Source organism: Oreochromis aureus, linkage group 7 (genome assembly GCF_013358895.1).
Source record: "Oreochromis aureus strain Israel breed Guangdong linkage group 7, ZZ_aureus, whole genome shotgun sequence".
Lineage (NCBI taxonomy): Eukaryota > Metazoa > Chordata > Actinopteri > Cichliformes > Cichlidae > Oreochromis > Oreochromis aureus.
Window position 1 is genome coordinate 34976366 of NC_052948.1, and position 18122 is coordinate 34994487.

At 40.1% G+C, this 18122-nt stretch overlaps 1 protein-coding gene across 2 annotated transcripts in view; it reads left to right on the forward strand.

Annotated features, from left to right (window-relative positions):
- Positions 1-18122, forward strand: part of whrna (whirlin a) — a 209183-nt gene that overhangs the window by 181269 nt on the left and 9792 nt on the right. Inside the window, exons 6-11 of one of the 2 annotated variants that reach the window (XM_039614236.1) lie at positions 923-1135; positions 4667-4888; positions 5478-5510; positions 11861-11935; positions 14266-14851; positions 16343-16512. In XM_039614236.1, the coding sequence (XP_039470170.1) occupies positions 923-1135; positions 4667-4888; positions 5478-5510; positions 11861-11935; positions 14266-14851; positions 16343-16512 (1299 nt within the window). The remainder of the gene's footprint in view (positions 1-922; positions 1136-4666; positions 4889-5477; positions 5511-11860; positions 11936-14265; positions 14852-16342; positions 16513-18122) is intronic. The other variant, XM_039614237.1, reaches the window with a different exon arrangement.

Genomic DNA, 18122 nt, shown 5'->3' on the forward strand with positions numbered 1-18122 from the left:
TTGGCTCTGCTCAGATTGGGAGACTGCAACAGCTACAGCCGATGATACACATGGTCAAGTGCTGAAAAGAGTTGAGGATGAGGTGAAGGCAGAGAATAGGAAGGGAGGAGGGGAAGGCGGCGCCGAGCCTGTTTCTTTCTCCTGTTTCAGTCTGTACAAACACAGGCAGACACGGACCCTGAAGCTGTGACTTTGAAGTTGTGTCTTTGATTAAGGAGTTAATTAAAGAAAAGCTGCATGCAGGCTAGCAGATAACCGAAAAAAGAAAGGGAAGAGGCAGTGAGAGAAAAGGAGCAGAAGAAGTGATATTGGCAGTTTATAAGTTGCCAAAGTGCCAGAGAGTTTTTATGATTGACAGAAAAACCAGCTGGTGCTACAGAGATGGATATAAAGGCTGTAAACGCCACCCACATGTGTGAACAGCACAGTATCTGTCCTCCTGCAAGCTGTGGTGCTGGCACCACAAAGCGCTAATGATAATAGATGGTAGTAGGACAGCTGGAAAAGGGAAGTAGAGTGATAATTTGTATGTGGAATTAAGAGCCTGATGGATAGTTTGGTGTGTATGGGAGTGACATCTTATGTCTGCCTTGATCTGTTTCCTGCCACTCGAACACACCTCCTACTTCTGTAACATCTACTTCTTTCTGGTTTTCTTTCTTCATCTCATCCCATGTTCTCCTCCTCCTCCATCGGGCATGACCTCGTCTTTCACTAAAACATCTCTTAATTGTGTTAAACTGCCTCCACCACCACTCGTCTCCCTGACCTGTTCTTCACCCCTTCAATTCAGCTTGCTTCTTCACTCCATCACCCAAATAAATAAACAAGACATCGAAATCAATTTTAAAAATAAAATAATACAAGTCCTGATTGCCTTTGTCAATCATTTGTCTCTTTTCTTTTCTTTTCTTTCATCTAGTCTGGGTTTTATAAGGGTGTGGCAGGCTCACAGGTAACCCTGTCCAGTCTGGTGAATCAATCCCGTGCCATGCTGGAGGAGCAGGCACGCCACCTGCTGACAGAGGCGGAGCGACAGACCATGGTCTACTACGTGGAGGAGTACCGGGACGGACACATAGGAGTGGAGCAGCTGGTCATGGCGCTGTTTGAGCTGCTGAACACGCACGCAAAGGTAATCTATGAGGAGGCTTGTGTCAGCCTGACAAAGTAAAGAGAAAGATCAAAAGAGAATACATTTTCTGCCTGTGTTCTCCTGTAAAGTCTCTGTGTGGGATTGAAGTTTTCTTAGCTCTTCTGAGATTTATGCTTGTTTTGTTTTTCCTTCCTCCCCCAGCTCTTAAAAGTGTCGTGATTTTCTCATAGTCTGCAGAAGTTCACCTTATAAAAAAAACTACGATAAATCAAAGACATTTTATTTCCAATTTCTTAAGTACACTGCAGTATCTTGGGCCGACAGAAAGCCTGTGCAAATGGCATTAATGTATTTAGAGATACTGTACCAACTTAGTTTTTGCAGCAAGTACAACAAGAAAGCAATTTCACTTAAAAATAATTTAGAAAATGAGATTTTATTCAACTTTAATGAGCCAGAGTGACCACAAAATAAAGCTTATGTATGAATAAAGAAACTCCATCTTAGTTCACTTAGTTTTCTGAGTATAATGTGTAAAGTGTACCAAAAAAAACCCCACAAATGAACAAAAAACACAATTTAGAATCATTTCAAAAACCAGCCTGTGTCCGTTGTTTTTCACAGGGAAAGCTAACACTGAAAAATCCCTCACTTCATTTTCACGCAGGTAATGTTTTAACATAATTCTCTGTATCTGACACAGTTTTTCACATGAAGCCCAAATACCTCATGCACTCCGTACTTTCCATTTAATTGGACAATGTACCCAGGACTAGGCTGGATAGTGCTCCAGCTTCACCATGGTTACTGCACCTGATCTGATGCCATTGTAGACAGTCTGTGTTGTCGACTGACTGCACATATGGAGTGACTCATTCCCAGCTCTTTTGTCCACTCTGCTATCCTTAGGCATTGGATCTATTTTTATCAGAGCAGCTGATGCAGCTCACTTAAGAGCGTAGATTAATGCCATTCATTATTAGCAATTAACCTAAAACTCAGTGGCGCATTTTATTTGTTTCTGACATTGTTTAAACAAACCAAATTATGTTTGTGGTTAGAGAGAAAGAAGCAGGAGATAAAGGGAGGGAATAAGGGAAGGAGACCACCTGTCTGATTGTGTTTGGCATTTCTCTGCTCTTTGCAATGACTTACTGCACCTTAACAAAGTCATATTCACAACACAGTTGTTCTCATTTACATATTTTCCAGTTCAGACAGTAAAATGGGAATGCAATTTGCTCATAAATACTCTGTTGACCAGCAGTCATTACCAATCTGCTCAGCTGCAAGTTTAATTATTTTATATTCATTGCATCACCAGGAAAAAAGTAAACACAATTACAGGTTAATGACAGGAGCGTTGCTGCTAGATCAGCTAAAGTAGAAAGAAAATATGGTCTGCTGTTATATGGTTACATCTGTAAAGTTATGATGATACACAGTTTAATTGTATTTTGGTTCTCTACATCAAAATAATGTATTATTTAAATAGTTCAGTCTAGGGCTAGTTACAGTATCAGATTTTTACTACACAGTTATACAACGAGTGGGTTATCAAGGATAACGTACTTGTTACTGTCTAGGAGCAAAATATCAGGAAAAATCTTTGGATTTGTTTATTGTGTGTTCTGTCCCTTTTCTGTGTAACTGTGTAACTATAACCACAGAAAAAGAACCGCTATGGCATGACTTACAATATTATCATGTATAATTTATATGTATTGTACAGTTCTGTGCAAAAAGTCTTGAGCTGTCCCTTGCTTTTTATATTTTGCTTTCAAGAAATCAAATTTTCCTTCTAATTTTTAAAGTGGTCTTTCAGTGTAAACTGCTTTTTCACTCATTGTCAGTCCCATCTTTTTACCTGAGCCTTTTATTTGTGGGGGTTTTTGTTTGTTTGTTTTTAGTTAAGCCACGTACACTGGCCTGTTCACAGATGAAAAATGCACCTAAGTCAAGAGATTAATTAGTGTTTTGTCTTCAAATAACAGACAATTACCAAAGAACCAATTTTAAATTGTATCTTTCAATTTTTGCTATCAGCCTGTCACAAAAATCAAATAATTTGAGAGTGACCTCATCAAGAAGCCATTCTTAAGGAAGGGAAACAGGAGGAAAATGTGAGGTATGTCAAATTACAAAAAAACTGGACTAAAAATTAGCAGCAGCAGGAATAATGGATCCAAATTTGAAATATTTGGCTCAAATTGTCATCAATAAGTGCATAAGAGGTTGGGAGAGAGGTGCAACAGTGAGTGTCTGCTGACAAGAGGCCTGGAGAACTATTCCTGAAAATTACTAAAAGAATTTACAAGAAAGCTTGCCTAAGAGATTCAGACTGTGTGGAGGAATAAAGTTGGTCATATAAAATATTGACTTTCAGCCTCATTAGATTTGTATGAACCCTTTTTCCATGTGTTCTTGCATATCTAAATAAATTGGTGGTTCTCCCTGAGAGTGGTATTTAATGGGGAATTGGTTGAGAAATATCAGTACATCAAAACCTACAGATTCATGCTCATTCTATCCATGCTTTCATTTTATCTCACCAGAACTATTGTAGCTCAGTCTTCACCTGCTTCAGTAAAGCCTCCCTGGATCAAACGCAGCTGCAAAGCTCCTTACCAGATCCTCGACGCACTCTCACATCACACCTGTGCCAGTCTCATTGTACTTGCTCCCATTATTCAGAATTCTTTCAAGCTTCTAGAGTTCACCTTTAAGTCTCTGAATGGTGAAGCACATCAGCAAACGTTTGCACCCATATATGACTCTCAAGCGGGACTCTCAAGTCATCTAATGAGGGCTCTCTATCCATCCCTAAATCTGGACTAAAGTGTCATGGCCCCCACTCTTTGGAACAATCTGCCCTCCAATCTAAAATCTGTAAGATCAGTGGATTTGTTCTGGATTTGGATATTATTTTCTTTTAGTTTTTTGTCTTTATTTTTATCTCTGAAATCCTGGTAGTTTTGTTTTAGGTAGGGGGATTCTGTTGGGTTTTTTGGGGGGAGGGGTGTTTGTTTTGTGGCTGGTTGGTTTGTTGGTTGGTTTTAAGTAACTTATGATTTGTATCTTAAAGAGCCCTATATAAATAAATTCACTTACTTGAACTTGTGTACAAGTCCACACCCCCAGTAATATTGGGTTAATTGTTCCTCAACAAGTTGCATCCAACCCCATGTTTAACAGTATAGGTTTGAAAGCCTCACCTTTTCTTCTCTAAACATGCTTCTTATCACTGTGGCCAAAAACCTCAACCTTTGTCTTATCTGACTACAAAATTTTTCCCAAAAGGGACTTGGCTTGTCCATATGGACAGCTGCAAATTTCAGTTAAGCTTGAAGGTGTTGATTGTGGAGCAGGGGCTTCTTTCTCAGTTGACCTCTTGTTAGTCCGTGGTGATGTAAAACTAACTTCACTGTGAACAGTGACACTGTTGTTCTAACAGTTTCCAGGTCATAGCATTACCATTAGAAAAAAAAAAAGGATTTACTCCTAATTAAAGATCAGTCGCCCAACACGCCGTCTTCTTGTTTCTCTTTCTCTGTACTTTCCTCCCCTCAGTTCTCCTTGCTGTCCGAAGTACGAGGCCTGGTTGCGCCACAGGACCTGGAGCGTTTTGATGGGCTGGTCCTTCGACGGGAAATTCAGGCCCTTAAAGCTCGACAGGGGGCAGCTGGCGCCTCAGCCCTGCAGCCAGACTCCCTGTCCATGGTGTCATATCCAGACACTCTGACATCATCTTCAGCCAGCTTCATGACCAACACCACCCTCAGCTCTGCACGGGTAAGTAGTGCTTACGAGTGGAATGATTATGTAATTCTACTTTAATTAGTGGGTACTCTTAATTAAGATTAAAGTTTGCAATAGAAAACAACATTAAAACATATTTAAATTAATGTATTTCCTTAAAAAATACTTACAGTAATTTTGAACCTGCTGCTATTACTATTTATTTCTGACACTTTGAGGGCAAAGCAGCAGTCGAGTCTGCTGCAAATAATATGATGGATGGATGGATGGATTGGAGTATTTCCTTTTTTATTTTTTCGCCTTGCTGTCTGACTGTTTGGATTGCAATTGCTTCCTTTCCTGTTTGGCTGTCTGCTCACTCCTCTATCTCTCTTGGCTTAGTGTGAAAGACAGAGATGGTAGTGTGATATATCTCCATGGATTATAACAGTTTCTACTGCAGAATAGATACTCTTCTGGTGTGGACTTTGTTGGCTGAACAATGATATGTTTCGCTGCCTACCTTCTGAGATTACAAAGTCTTTTTGCTGATATTTGATAGGCTCTGTTTTTCTTCCACCTTGATAAACCCCTCACTTCCATCTCACCCCTAAAAACCTTCCCTCCCTCTCTCCCTCTGTAGGAGAGGCTGCTGTGGCTGATAGATATTATGGAGGTAGGAATTACTGCTGAAAATGATGAATGTTTTCCATCACAGACCCACACATACAGAATACACACTCGAGTTAAGTTCCTCCGTAGGCAGACAGACATGCATGCGTTCCAACTCTCACCTTGGTTTGTGGTGTTTTTAAATGGTTTGCAGTGGTTTTCTTCCTTCTTGCCTTTTTCTTTCTTTCCTTAATTTGAACCAGAAATGTCAAAAAGGTGTAAGCGCCAACTACTCTGGATGTTATATAAAATGGTTTCATGGAATGTGAATATATCCACGACTGACATTTTTAAGCTGATATGTCCCAATTTGGCCATCAACTTCTTGGCATTATTGAGCCACAAGGTCCCATATTTAAACTATTACAGGTGATAAGTTATGAGCTAAAGCTGGCTAATGCTACAGTCACAACAGGCAAAACAATTGTTGCACACCACAACATGACCAAAATTACTGGTAGCCATCAACAAGCTTCTGGTTGCTTTGTTCAAAGCACATTTAGTGTTTTAAGATGGAGATAAAATATCAATAGGTTGGAGTCACTCTGCTATCAGTGTGCAATTGAATAGGAACATCATGACAGTTACAGTTAGAGCAATCTATGACTATATGGCGATAAGTCAGCAAATCTGTTGCCACACACAGAAATTCACATTAAAACAGAAACTCACATTAACTACCTAATTTCAGAGTCTCATTGATTTGAAAGAGAAATTCAAAAATTGCTCCACCAGTAGTGGCATAGTTGCTGCAGGATCCTGGTTTAACTGCAAAACGATATAGGTACTTGGTAACTCGAGCGATTGCACTTAGACCATGATTTTTTGAAGGCTGGTTGACTCCCACTGGGCAACCGGAGCGACTGCCTTGCAATGAAAAGTAGTAGTAGTAGTAATAGTTTCCCAGAGGCTGATGGTGTTGCACACTCAGCCTTTGGACGACCAGTTGGTTGCCATAACTACTACTCCAATCGGTTGCTGAATGCGGGAAAAATTCAATGCAATCACAAGACAACCACCAGTTTAAAGTTCATAAAGTTCATTTTGTAAAATGTGGCCGTTGTTAAATTCTCAATGGATATGCTAATATTGATCACATGTACTTCGCCAAAGAGCCTGCATTTTTTTATAGTTTCTCATTCAGCACCACCAGTCGCTCTTCACTGGTGGTTTCAAAGATGGTGACAGAAAAAATAGTCAACTAGAGGTTTCCAACGTCACTGGGGATGAAATGAAACAATGACTGTGTCACACGTGTCCCCACACAGGTCGCTGTAGCTGATTGCTGGCTGCTAGGTCTCACTGGACATCTTGACTGTTTTTGTGGGTTTCGGTGCCTTTGAATTATTTTTCAAAGAATTACCTGGCAGCCAAACTTTGTAGCATTAATTAAATCATAGACAGTATAAATTATGGCTGTAGCTGCCATGATGTCACCTACTGGTTTCAGAATCCTGTTTTGGAGTTCATTGGTTAATGACTTGCCAGTCATAGCTGACTTTACTTTTATACTCTTTATGATATCACCTGCTTGTCTAATTATGTTCAGTTTTGGTTTCAGAAAGTCAGAATCACTGACTGACAAAACTAAAGTGCAGGTGGGTGACCCCACAGTGGCTACACCAATCTACATCTTCCTGCGTATGCACCTACTTGTCACTCAAAGTGAGCCTGACTATAATGGTGCTTAACATTAACCATAAAATTCACAATCAAAATAGTTATAACACTTTTTAACAGTTTTTAGTTCCTCTAATTGCCACTTGAGGATTTAAATATGAGTCAGTTCTTATAGTTTTTGTCATGTCTTCACTGGCTTCGTTTTCCACCCAATGGCATTTGCTGTTTTGTCCTCAGCTTCAGTCTCAATGAGATTCCTGTCACTAAGACAAAAGTTCAACAAACTATCACCAGGTCTATTTCCTCTGAAGGAATTCTATTAAGAATTTTCAGCAAATATTACATCCCCTCATTTTTCTCTGCGGTGTTATTACCAAAAGGCAACAATGACAATGGTCATTACATTGCATTTATTTTATGACACTAACCTAATGAGCCTAATATTTTCTATAGTATACTGCAGCCGCTCCACATGGGAAATTGCTGTTCCTGCCAAGTAGTTAAAGGCTGCTTTTCTAGGGCAAAGAATAAAACTTTGGATTTAGCCATTCTGAGACACCCTGCAATGGAATAAACCAGATTCCTTGTCTTTATCCTTGTTATTGATCAAAATGTACTTGTGATAAGGGACAATGAGCCTGTCTGCATAATTTTAATCACAGCTCTGGTTTACCACGAAGCTTTTTGTGCAGTTCAATTTACAGTAGACCCCACTACAGATGCCAGCTACTCAAACACAAATATGTAAGCATGTAGTGAGTGTGTCAGCATCTCAGTCTTTGGCTGGATAAAGATAAGTGGTTGCACGCACGAACACGCAAACCTGCACACACATACACACAGTTTCTAAGCTGACAGCGGAGATAAGCTGTCGACTGTCTGCAGATTTATTCACCAAACAGTCCTTCTCATTCAGATGCCCAGGATGGGTTTTGCCTGCCTTTATACTTTCCCCTCTGAGAAGCGACATTTACATGTGTGACAGAGACTGGGTGTGTGCGTGGTGGTCTGCATTCTTACCTTGCGTCTATGTGTGTGTCTTTTGGTGCTGTTTTGGGCCCATGGGTGAGTGCTACCACTGCTGTGTAAAGTAGATTAGAGAGCTGGGTGTGTTTGGGAGAATAAAAACAGTGGATTTCTGAACTAGAGTCAAAGCATGGTATACTCAAGTGAATACAAATGCACACCCTCTGATACTCACGTGTTTTTATAATAGTGTGAATACTCATTGACTTCTTAACCTCTACCCTACAACTAAATGCCAAACCCCCACCCTTACCCTCACGTTAGCCTCGTGGACCTAGTCTGAACACTCTAACTAAATATTATTTACATTACAACATTGAAATATTAACATTGGTTTGTGGATACAAGCAGAAGATTGAGCCCAAACATCCTACAGAAGAACCCCAATCTTCAAGATAAGGTGAGGAGCTTGGTCATTCACGGGGCTTGAGTTCACCCAGTGCATGAGAAGGAGCTAATTGTGGTGGTTCAGTCATCTGACTAATATAGCTTCTGAATGTTTCTAAGGGGAGGTTTTTCAGGCATGTTCTATGGGAAGGAGACCCAGGACATCCTGCCTCCTATTCACCCAGCAGAGCTTAGGAAGCTGGCTGGGGAGAGAGGGGGTCCTGGTATGTCTGCTTAGAGTCTTGCTCCACCAACTCGGACCTGAATAAGTTGCAAAACAATGGATTTGTGGATGGACAAGAACAGACTGTATAATGTTTGCCTTTGAAGATAGAAAATCGTGCTAGATTCAGGCTACACAATAAAAGCTTGATTATGGTAAGAGCTGAACAATGTAGGGGCATCATCTGGCCGGGAATGAAAATAGGTGCTGTGCACAGTTGATCATTTTTACACATTATACAGGATGTTGTAATTTCATAATAGAAAAAAAACATGCTGGCGTAGGCTACAGTCACACTAAGGAAAACAATGGTTGGAGACCACAGCCAGAAAGCTGATTCTGTTCATCTGGATGCTGCTTTTCAAGTGATTTCTTTAGTCTGGGAAGTCAGAAGAAAACACTCCAGTCTTTCAGTTTTCGTGTGAACAAGGTCAAGTTGGCACTTACATGCAATCTGTATTCCACATTACTGTGATTATCTGTGACAAATCTCTAATGTTTTTTCTGTTGCAAATCTGTTGTTGTCTATATCGAACATGTCATGCGATAGCGAATCCAGGGGCAGGCTCACCACCAACGGGCTGCACAGAATCCACACATCAGGTGGACTCTCTCAGCCAAAGACTGGCCTGAATCCCTGGGGTAGATTTATAAATTATAAATTTATAAACCAAAGGAAAGAGTTAGTTTATTTCATTAATGACCAACATTCTACCGAGAGCAGTGCAATTAGGGGGCTCAAAAATAAGGACACATAATCAGAAAGTAATATAGTATAAGTGCAGCTTTCTCTCTGTGAAAACAGTGTGGCAGTTCAAATAAACGAGGGGAGGCTGAAGAAGAATTGGTATGTTTATGATATAATGGCAAACTCTTCTGTTAGAAGTTGATGGGGTCTGTGTGTGGACCTGAGACCTGAGACCCAGGTGAAGTGCAAGAATTATTATTTGGTTTAGATACAGCTGTTTTGTCACAAACTTTTTCTCCAGACGAACTTGGAATTTGCGTGTAACAGCTGATGTGTAGAAGAAAACAAAACTTTATTTGCCATCTGATCCCAAGCCATCTGTGTGTTAATGAATATACTCTTAGTGTGTCAGCACCCTCAACCAGCTGGTCACCGCAACTACATGCAATCAGTCTGAGACAGCTAAAACATTCAGTGCAATCACTCACCAACCACAGGTTTTTCCTGGCAACACTGAGGTTCTTGTCTTACTTCCACTCTAGTGTGAGTGAGGCCTTATGATGAGGCTAGACAACAAGAAGTCCAGCATGGCTTTTCCTATTTTTCCCTCTGTTCCATCAAGTTGACACTTGGGAGGACAGTGAGCTACACCAGGCACTAAAAGTATTTCCTACTACTGACCTGTATACACCTGTGATCATGACAAAACAAAATTGGTGTGTGATGTTGCTAGATAGACACACCACTGGACAAGTTACTGTGTCTTTACATTCCTTTAAGAGATTTGGCTGGCTAGTACCACCTTCCATATAATATCATTCATGTTATGAAAGATGGCAAGCATAAGAAACAAAGAAGTCAAGTCAATTTGAAACAACAACCTCCAGTAAAAGTAAAACGACCTACTGGCTGTACGCCTGGACAATGAACAATTAAAACAGGACCAGGTTTGTCTCTTACAAACTCTTCTTGTTCCCCTTGGTATCACTCTGCAAAGTCTGTCAGTACAACATTACTTACATGTTGGTCTTTGCGTCCTCATCGCACTGTGCCATGCTCCATTATATCATGTGTGCATGAGAGACTTTATAAAAGCTGATACACAGTCTTGATGTCATGAGCATTTGCGATGTCGGCTGCAGACAGTTCCATAATCATCTCTCTCCTACATGTGTGCCCTCAAAACACCAGCATCTGCCATTTTCACTGTTCTGCAGGAGTGCAGGAGGATGATGGGTGGATTCATTAGACCATGGTTTCTGTAGATCTCACTTCCTGTTGCCTTACTTCACTTAGGCTGAAATCAGACTACTAGTCTTTTGCCTCTAAGTCATATTGTTTTATAGTGTCACAGTTTTCAACGCTATTGAGATACTTTTGCTATCACAATATTATGAAATTGACCAATACCATTACATCCCTATTGATCAGGGAGCAGTGTGTAGCCTTTCAGTGTAATGCAAGGCAAGATTTTAAGACTGAGATTGCATGTAGTACCAATAATGGCTCGCAGTTTGTCAAGAGGGAGGAGATGATCAGGAATATCAACATTTAAAGCAGTGGGTTGCAGACATTACACCAGCACGAACGGTATAACTTGCATAACTGCTTAGGTTTTAAAACTGGAGAATCAGCAGTCTTCCTAGGCGACAAGCATCCCAGTATTTCCTGCATTTGTACCTACTGTAATGTTTCTGCTGTGGATTGTAACTGTGGCTAAGCATAATCATACAAACTGTACATACGAATGCAGCATGCTCTGACTGCTTACACTGTAAAATTGCATCTGCGTAGAAAGTCGATTGACTCTTGTGATAAATAAATTGGCCGTAAGTGCTCCACATGCAGCAAGGAGGAGTAATTAAGCCAAATTGATGGGGCTTTTGTTTTGGTTTAGTGTCAGAGTTAAATGAAGGGCAGCAATTCTCTGAACTCAGTTCCTCTGCTCTGGAATCGCTCACAGATCTGCTGCAAATTACCTCCTCTCTACCACGCCAGTGGGACTGAGCCTGCAAATCCTGCTTTGAACTGAGCTGATGGTTCTTTATCGATTTCGCAGCATGTGTGTTTTGCTTGTGAAAGAAGACATTATGCAGTGAGTGTGGTTGTGTATGTGCGTGTCCTATTTGCTTGCCATCCTCTGAGACTGCCAAGCAAATGCGAACAGAAATGACGTCTTTCCCTTTTCTAGGAGATGAGGAATATTCCCCAAACCCAGTTCGGCTTTGTTTTGGGATAAATAGACATCTGTGTTTAACATCTGTTCAGAAGCTTTCTCACTTTCACTTGAATCAAACTCAAACACCCCTTGTTTCTGTGTCTTTGGTCTCCGTTTTCACCATCCCATTCTTTCTCTTTCACCTTTCCATCTTCCAATCCTCTTCCTCTCCTTCTGTCCTGCTTTTCCCAGAATGACAGCGTTGTGGAGAGTAATGAGGAGGATCCCCCAGAGAGCCTGAACACGCTGCTGACCGACATCTCTCTGGTGAGCTTGGCAGACAGGCAGGCATAGCCCCTGCTTTAGCCTGATAAAGATGGATACTGCACAAGGGAGCAGTGAGTAGGGGTGGGAGAAAAACAGGTAGAAAAAGATATGTGTTTGTGTGTGGAGGCTGGATAGAGATGCTTTAGACATGGTGACCTGCAGGGTTTGTATTTTATACTGATGATAAGTGTTTGCACTTCACGAAAACAAAAAGAAACAGAGGTAGAGCTTTGTAAAAGTAAGAGCCTGTGCACACTCTGTCCTTTTTTTGTTGTAGTGTAAAAAGAAGAGATTAGACTCAGCACTTTGTGCCATTTGTCCAATTCACTCCCTACCTGAGCTAGCCATGTTGTTGCACTATTGTGTTAAAAAAGATACCATGGCAACCCCAGTTTCCAAAGTTATAGACATATCAGGGGGCTCATTTGTTTATTGTCTGCAGAAGGATAAAAGAGTGAGGTTAAGGAGAAAGATTTTAGTCTGCTATCACCCAAGGCTACCTGCTGCTCAAATCATACCTTACTTTTGTTTTGTTAAACCATTTTTTTACACTCATTTTATGTGTCGCTCCACATGCTGGCAAAGCACTCGTGTCACACAGTGTTGTTCATTCCACTGTTGAGTTTTTGTTTGAGCACTCTTACCTGGAAACCCAGGATCCCAGCAGCGTCAAACCGCCAAGTTAAAGACTTCAATTCAACAAGAATTGGTGGTGAAGCTGGTGGGAGTTGTTGATTGCGTGTCTAATATGTGAATGCAAGGGAGTGAGTGAAAAAAATGGTGTGAATGACAAGAAAACAATATGAACTCATCTTAAAGGGGACCTATTATGTTCTGTTCTGTTCAGTGATGGACTCCACTAGAAGCAGTTAAACAAAAATCTATCTACTGTCTGAAGTAAAGTGTGTAGATCCTGCCCCTTTAAGTTTACTCTTGCTTTAAATGCACCTTTCTCTGATTGGTTGCCCCTCGCCTGGTTTCTGCAAACAGGACACAGTACTTATGAGCACCTGTTCCTGTTCTTGTCTAGAGAACTCTCAGCGTTGCCCAAGAATCAAAGTAGAGCACTCAAAAACAATCATTAAAACTACTAAAAAACATATTTTTCATTTTTTTTCACACTAAAATTTGTACTTTGATGTATGCACTGAGTGTTACTAATATATCAGAATGAAGGATACACGAGTAAAATTATAGATGCTTAGAAATGAATGTGTGGTTGCCGTTAACTTCTTTCAAATCATAAAAGCAGGTTGCAAAAGTGATGAGAATTATAACAGTTGAGCAAAATCTAAAATGCTCATTAGTTTCACTGAAACTGTATACACAAGCCATTAAAAAACTATGTTGGAAGAAAAAAAGTAATTGGAAACTGAGCTTTTAGGACTAAAGCATGCAGCCTTGTGCCACTGGGGTTTATTTCTACATATGCTAACCTCATTGTCTGGCCATGTTTTTAAGGTGAAAAAATATATAAGGAAGGATAATAATAGGTCCCCTTTAAAAATGTGATTTTTCATGTACCTTCTCTGAGTACATGTTATATATTAGGGGTGTAACAATATACTAATTTTTGGATACATTTCGTTTAACTAACTTTTAATACTATTATAACTTTCTTCTCACAGTTTGTGAGTTTCCCAAGCAACTTATCACAATAAATATGGATTGAAAATTTCATCTAATTTACCAAAAGCTTTATCAATTTCCTCCAGGGGGGAGAGGGAAAATTACATTTTAACAACACTGAAAAAAAGCCCAAAATATGATAATCCAATAAATATTTCAGCAGTCTGCAAGACACTGTGCAGGACTTATGCATAGTTGGTTCAACAAAGGGTTTTGTTTTTTTTTTTAAAGGGACCTTCCAATCATTCAGGTGTGTCATGAATTTTTTCAATAAGTAGAAAAAGAAAGTCCATTTCCGGCCTAATAGAGTGCAAGTACGCAGTCTCAAACTGCTGACAAAGAAAAACAAAATCACATATAAAGGCCAAAATCACCATAAATCTAAATATAGGTACACTGACCGACCCAGCATATTATAGACTTACACAGAAACAGATCATATAAAAATTCTCCTGTCAAATCGTCTAAGAAACTAATTTCAAAATATTGGCGCACGACTCATTTTACAGTGTCGCTGCATCCTCTGGTGTTTAATGATTACAGACAAAACTTGAACCTTTCCAGAGGCAGAACTGATCTGATTTGCTTTGCGAGTTTCAGCTCCATCAATCACATGGTTACATTTTTAATCACAGCACATTATGCTACAATATTTTGTTACACCCCTAATCAATGATGATGAATATATCCTCTCACTTCAGGATGATGTTCAGTCCGCCACAGCCGAGTCCCCTCCCTCCTTCAAGCCTCCGCCCCCACCAGGGGTGCAGAGGGGCCCAAGTAGAAGAGATCCGCTCAACAAGTGCCCCTCTTCCGAATCCTCCCACTCAGGCTTGTACTTTACAGCCACAGCCTCTAAGAACCACGGCAACGAGCCAGGACACGCTCCTGCCTCACCCTCTTTACACCACAAACGAGAACGCCAGAGGGACCCGTCTCAAGAATACGCAGCAATCAGAAAGAGAGAGCCCTCTGCATTGGCCAAGAAACAGAAAATAACATCCGCTCAGTTGTCCACAGTCGCTCAGCACAACATTGGCCCTTTCCCCAGGGTGCAGTCGCCCAGCAGAGGCACTAAACCCGCTGCCCCGTCCCCTTCACCTCCGCCTCCTCCTCCACTCCCTGCCCCTCCTCCGCCCCCTTCTCTGTCCCTTAAGCCAGCATCCAAGACCAAATCCTCCCCCACCTCCTCTCCTGGGTCTAAACAGCAGTTTGTTACAGTGGAGGTTCACAGGCCCAACGCAGAACCCGATGTCAATGAGGTGCGGCCACTTCCCCAAGCTCGAGGTATGAAATACGGAGCTACAGATCTGATATGTTGAAAATCGTACGCTGTATAGAAAAGATGGGTTATAGCCCAAGTGACCTTTACATTTGGTCCCATTTTAAAGTCAAGTGTTTCACTGTCTCCATTATGGTGTTTTTGAGAGATAGATCTGAATGAGAAACCAATGCACACATGATAAAGCTTCTTTTTTTTTTACCTGAGTCTTAGCCTTTTTGATATTAATACCATTAAAAACAAAAAAAAGAAAACAAAGGTACATGTGAAGAGTATGAAGAGTAAAAAAACAAATTCTAAAAATTAGCTGTTCCAACTGACCTTATGTTAGATACAAATCTAAAAATGATCCTCAAAGCTTTTCAAAAGTTTTTACTTTGCCTTTTAATATGAGGAACTTTTTTTTTTCTAGCTGAGGGGTTTGATATCATTTGTTTTACCCAGTCATATTTAGCTTTTTGTTTGAAGACCGTAATTTACTAAAATAAACATTTCGTCTTTAGTCTGAATTTAAACTGGCATTTGAGACTATACCTTCATTGAATAAGTGTTTACTCAGGTCACAGGGAAAAGCATCCAAAGCAGTTGCCCCCTGCTGACCATTAGGGAGAATGCAGGTTTAAAGCCTCTCAGTTTTCAGACGTGAAAGTTAGAGCCGTCTTTTATATACAGTCTATGAACCAAACAATGAAATAATTCAAGGATGAAGTTTGTTTGTCTTTTTTAAAGAATTTGATACATATGGTTACAGATTTGTTTTAAAATTAATCTGTTAATAATTCAATTTAAGTGACTGGGTATTTATCAATAAAATATTCAAAAATAAAATGAAAAATTATTTGCACAAATTAATCTGTTCCAATACATGGAGCTGATAATTTAAGCACTAAAAACAAACTCACATTAAAAGATTGTGCTTTGCATTTAGGGATAATATTTATTGTCTTGGGATTTCCTAACCCTGTGTGATCTAATCTAACATCTACGAATTAAACGACTGATGCATCATTCACTCAGCTGGTTATGAAACTGTGCTTTGAATACAGAATTGACAGAATTAAACGTGCTTAAGTTTGAACACATTTACTGATACTGTTCAAATTCTCAGATTTGCTAATTATTATTAAATATGCAGTGTCAGATATAAAGGAGGGTGAAAAATGTTCGGAGTATAATCTTTCTAAATATGTGTTTGCTTGGGCTTAATGAGCTTAAATGAGCAAATACCCAGAAGATTGGAAATTACACATACTGTATGCAAACATCACTAATCTAAACAAGCTTTTAATTTGGCATCAAATAAGATAATTTTCCAAAAGACATCAAAAAATTGGAGGAGTTTTTTTACATCTTTACCTAAAAAACTTCCCTTTATTTGATACCATGTTCTACTTCAGTGAGCTATATACACACTTTGAATTTTAATGGTTTAGAGGTCAAAAAACTGCATGCTATGTTTAGATTCCCTGACTTAATGTGTGCCTGCTTCCCCTCAGGTGGCACCCTGTCTCAGCTGTCAGACAGTGGCCAAACCCTCAGTGAGGACAGCGGGGTGGACATAGCTGAGTCAGGACACGTCAGGAAAGAAAGTAGCTCCCATTCCTCACGCACACACCTCCCCCGAGACACCCAGGAGGGAGGCGGGGGGGACAACCCCTCCAAACCGGTGAGGGGGGTTCTTCAGTGCAGCTCAAAGCTAAACATGCATGGATGATTGAATTAACGCTAAAACTTCAGGAAATTAGACATGTATAATTTAGCCATGAGTATTCTTGTATTTCTCTCTTTGTGAGGACCAGATTATGGTTTAAGAATGACATTCATGAGTCGTTTTCACACTTGCACCTCAGACATTATCAAACTGCACATTCTCACTAGTGGAAGTACTCTGTGCAGTTTGGTCAAGGTAAATCATGCAAGAGCAACTACTCATTATGCCGAGGAGCTAGAGGCAAATCCACCAGACTAGTACCTCCACTATTCATACATTGTCCTGATTAAACAACAGCTAATGTGTGATACAACGCCATGGGGCAATTTCATTCTTCAAGCACCTCTATCCTACAAAAGTGCTGCAACAGTCCAGTGCTGCTATTCATTTGTGAAAAAGGCTTTATTAAATGGCCACATTTAGAAATTAAAGGGCATTTTTTGACTAATAAGGTCACATTTCAATATTAAATAACATTTCTCCAAGGTGGGGATGTTCTTGAACAACAGCTGTTTTGGAACTCTGAAAAAGACCTTTTTCAAAACTGTGGGTCTTTTTTGGAAGCAGTTTTGAAAGCTATATCTTTGGTATTTTAAACACAAGGGCACTTTTGGTAACCTTGTGGGAAAGTAAAGACATTTTTTTGAAAAATAAATATGAAAAGTGGACATATTTTCTTGGATCCTCACTTCATCAAAGGGCTCAGGTTCAGGGGAAATGGGTCAGGACTGTATTCGGCTTGTAGTTAAGAATTTATGTGTTAAGAAATGAATGTCCGTCCAAGGTCAGAGTGGGTCCTCACAAGTAGAGAAGTACGTGTGTGTGTGTGTGTGTGTGTGTGTGTGTGTGTGTGTGTGTGTGTGTGTGTGTGTGTGTGTGTGTGTGTGTGTGTGTGTGTGTGTGTGTGTGTGTGTGTGTGTGTGTGTGTGTGTGTGTGTCAGTTGAAAAACAAGCCAGTTACTGGTTGATAAATCAATGCACTTAATTGCTAATCCTCCTCCAGAGTCTGTTCTTAATCCTAACCTTGATCTTTTCTCTCCTCCCTCTGTTTGCTCATGCAGATCGTTTCCTTTGCCTCACTCATTTGTTTATTTCTTACCCATGTCATTCATCGAGTCACATGCTCCATCATTTGTTTAATCACTGACTGCGCTGTAGCCTAATGAAATTCACAAATCCCTCTCTGGTTCTTAGTGATTGATGGAAGGAATAACAAGCAAGGATGGGAGTAGTCTGATTGTTTATGGCGAGAGAGCTGATAAATTCAGCATCCAAAGAGATTGTGTAGCATAAAAAAGCTGCTTTTTTACTACCAAGAAGCGAAAAATGTTTCCTTCTGCTTGTTCCTGAGTGCCAGGCAAGTGGTTGTAGAAAAGAGTGGAGTTATGTGCTCATAAAATCTGGTCCTTAATAAACTTAAGGAAGGCATTTTTAAGTCTTCTCATCTTTATGTCAAACAAAAGACAGCAGAAAGCAGAACTGTGGGGCAGTTACCTGAGTAAGTATATAAGTATGGCTTGAATTCATTCAAGAAAATAGAGTAAACCACTGATCACGTAACTAGA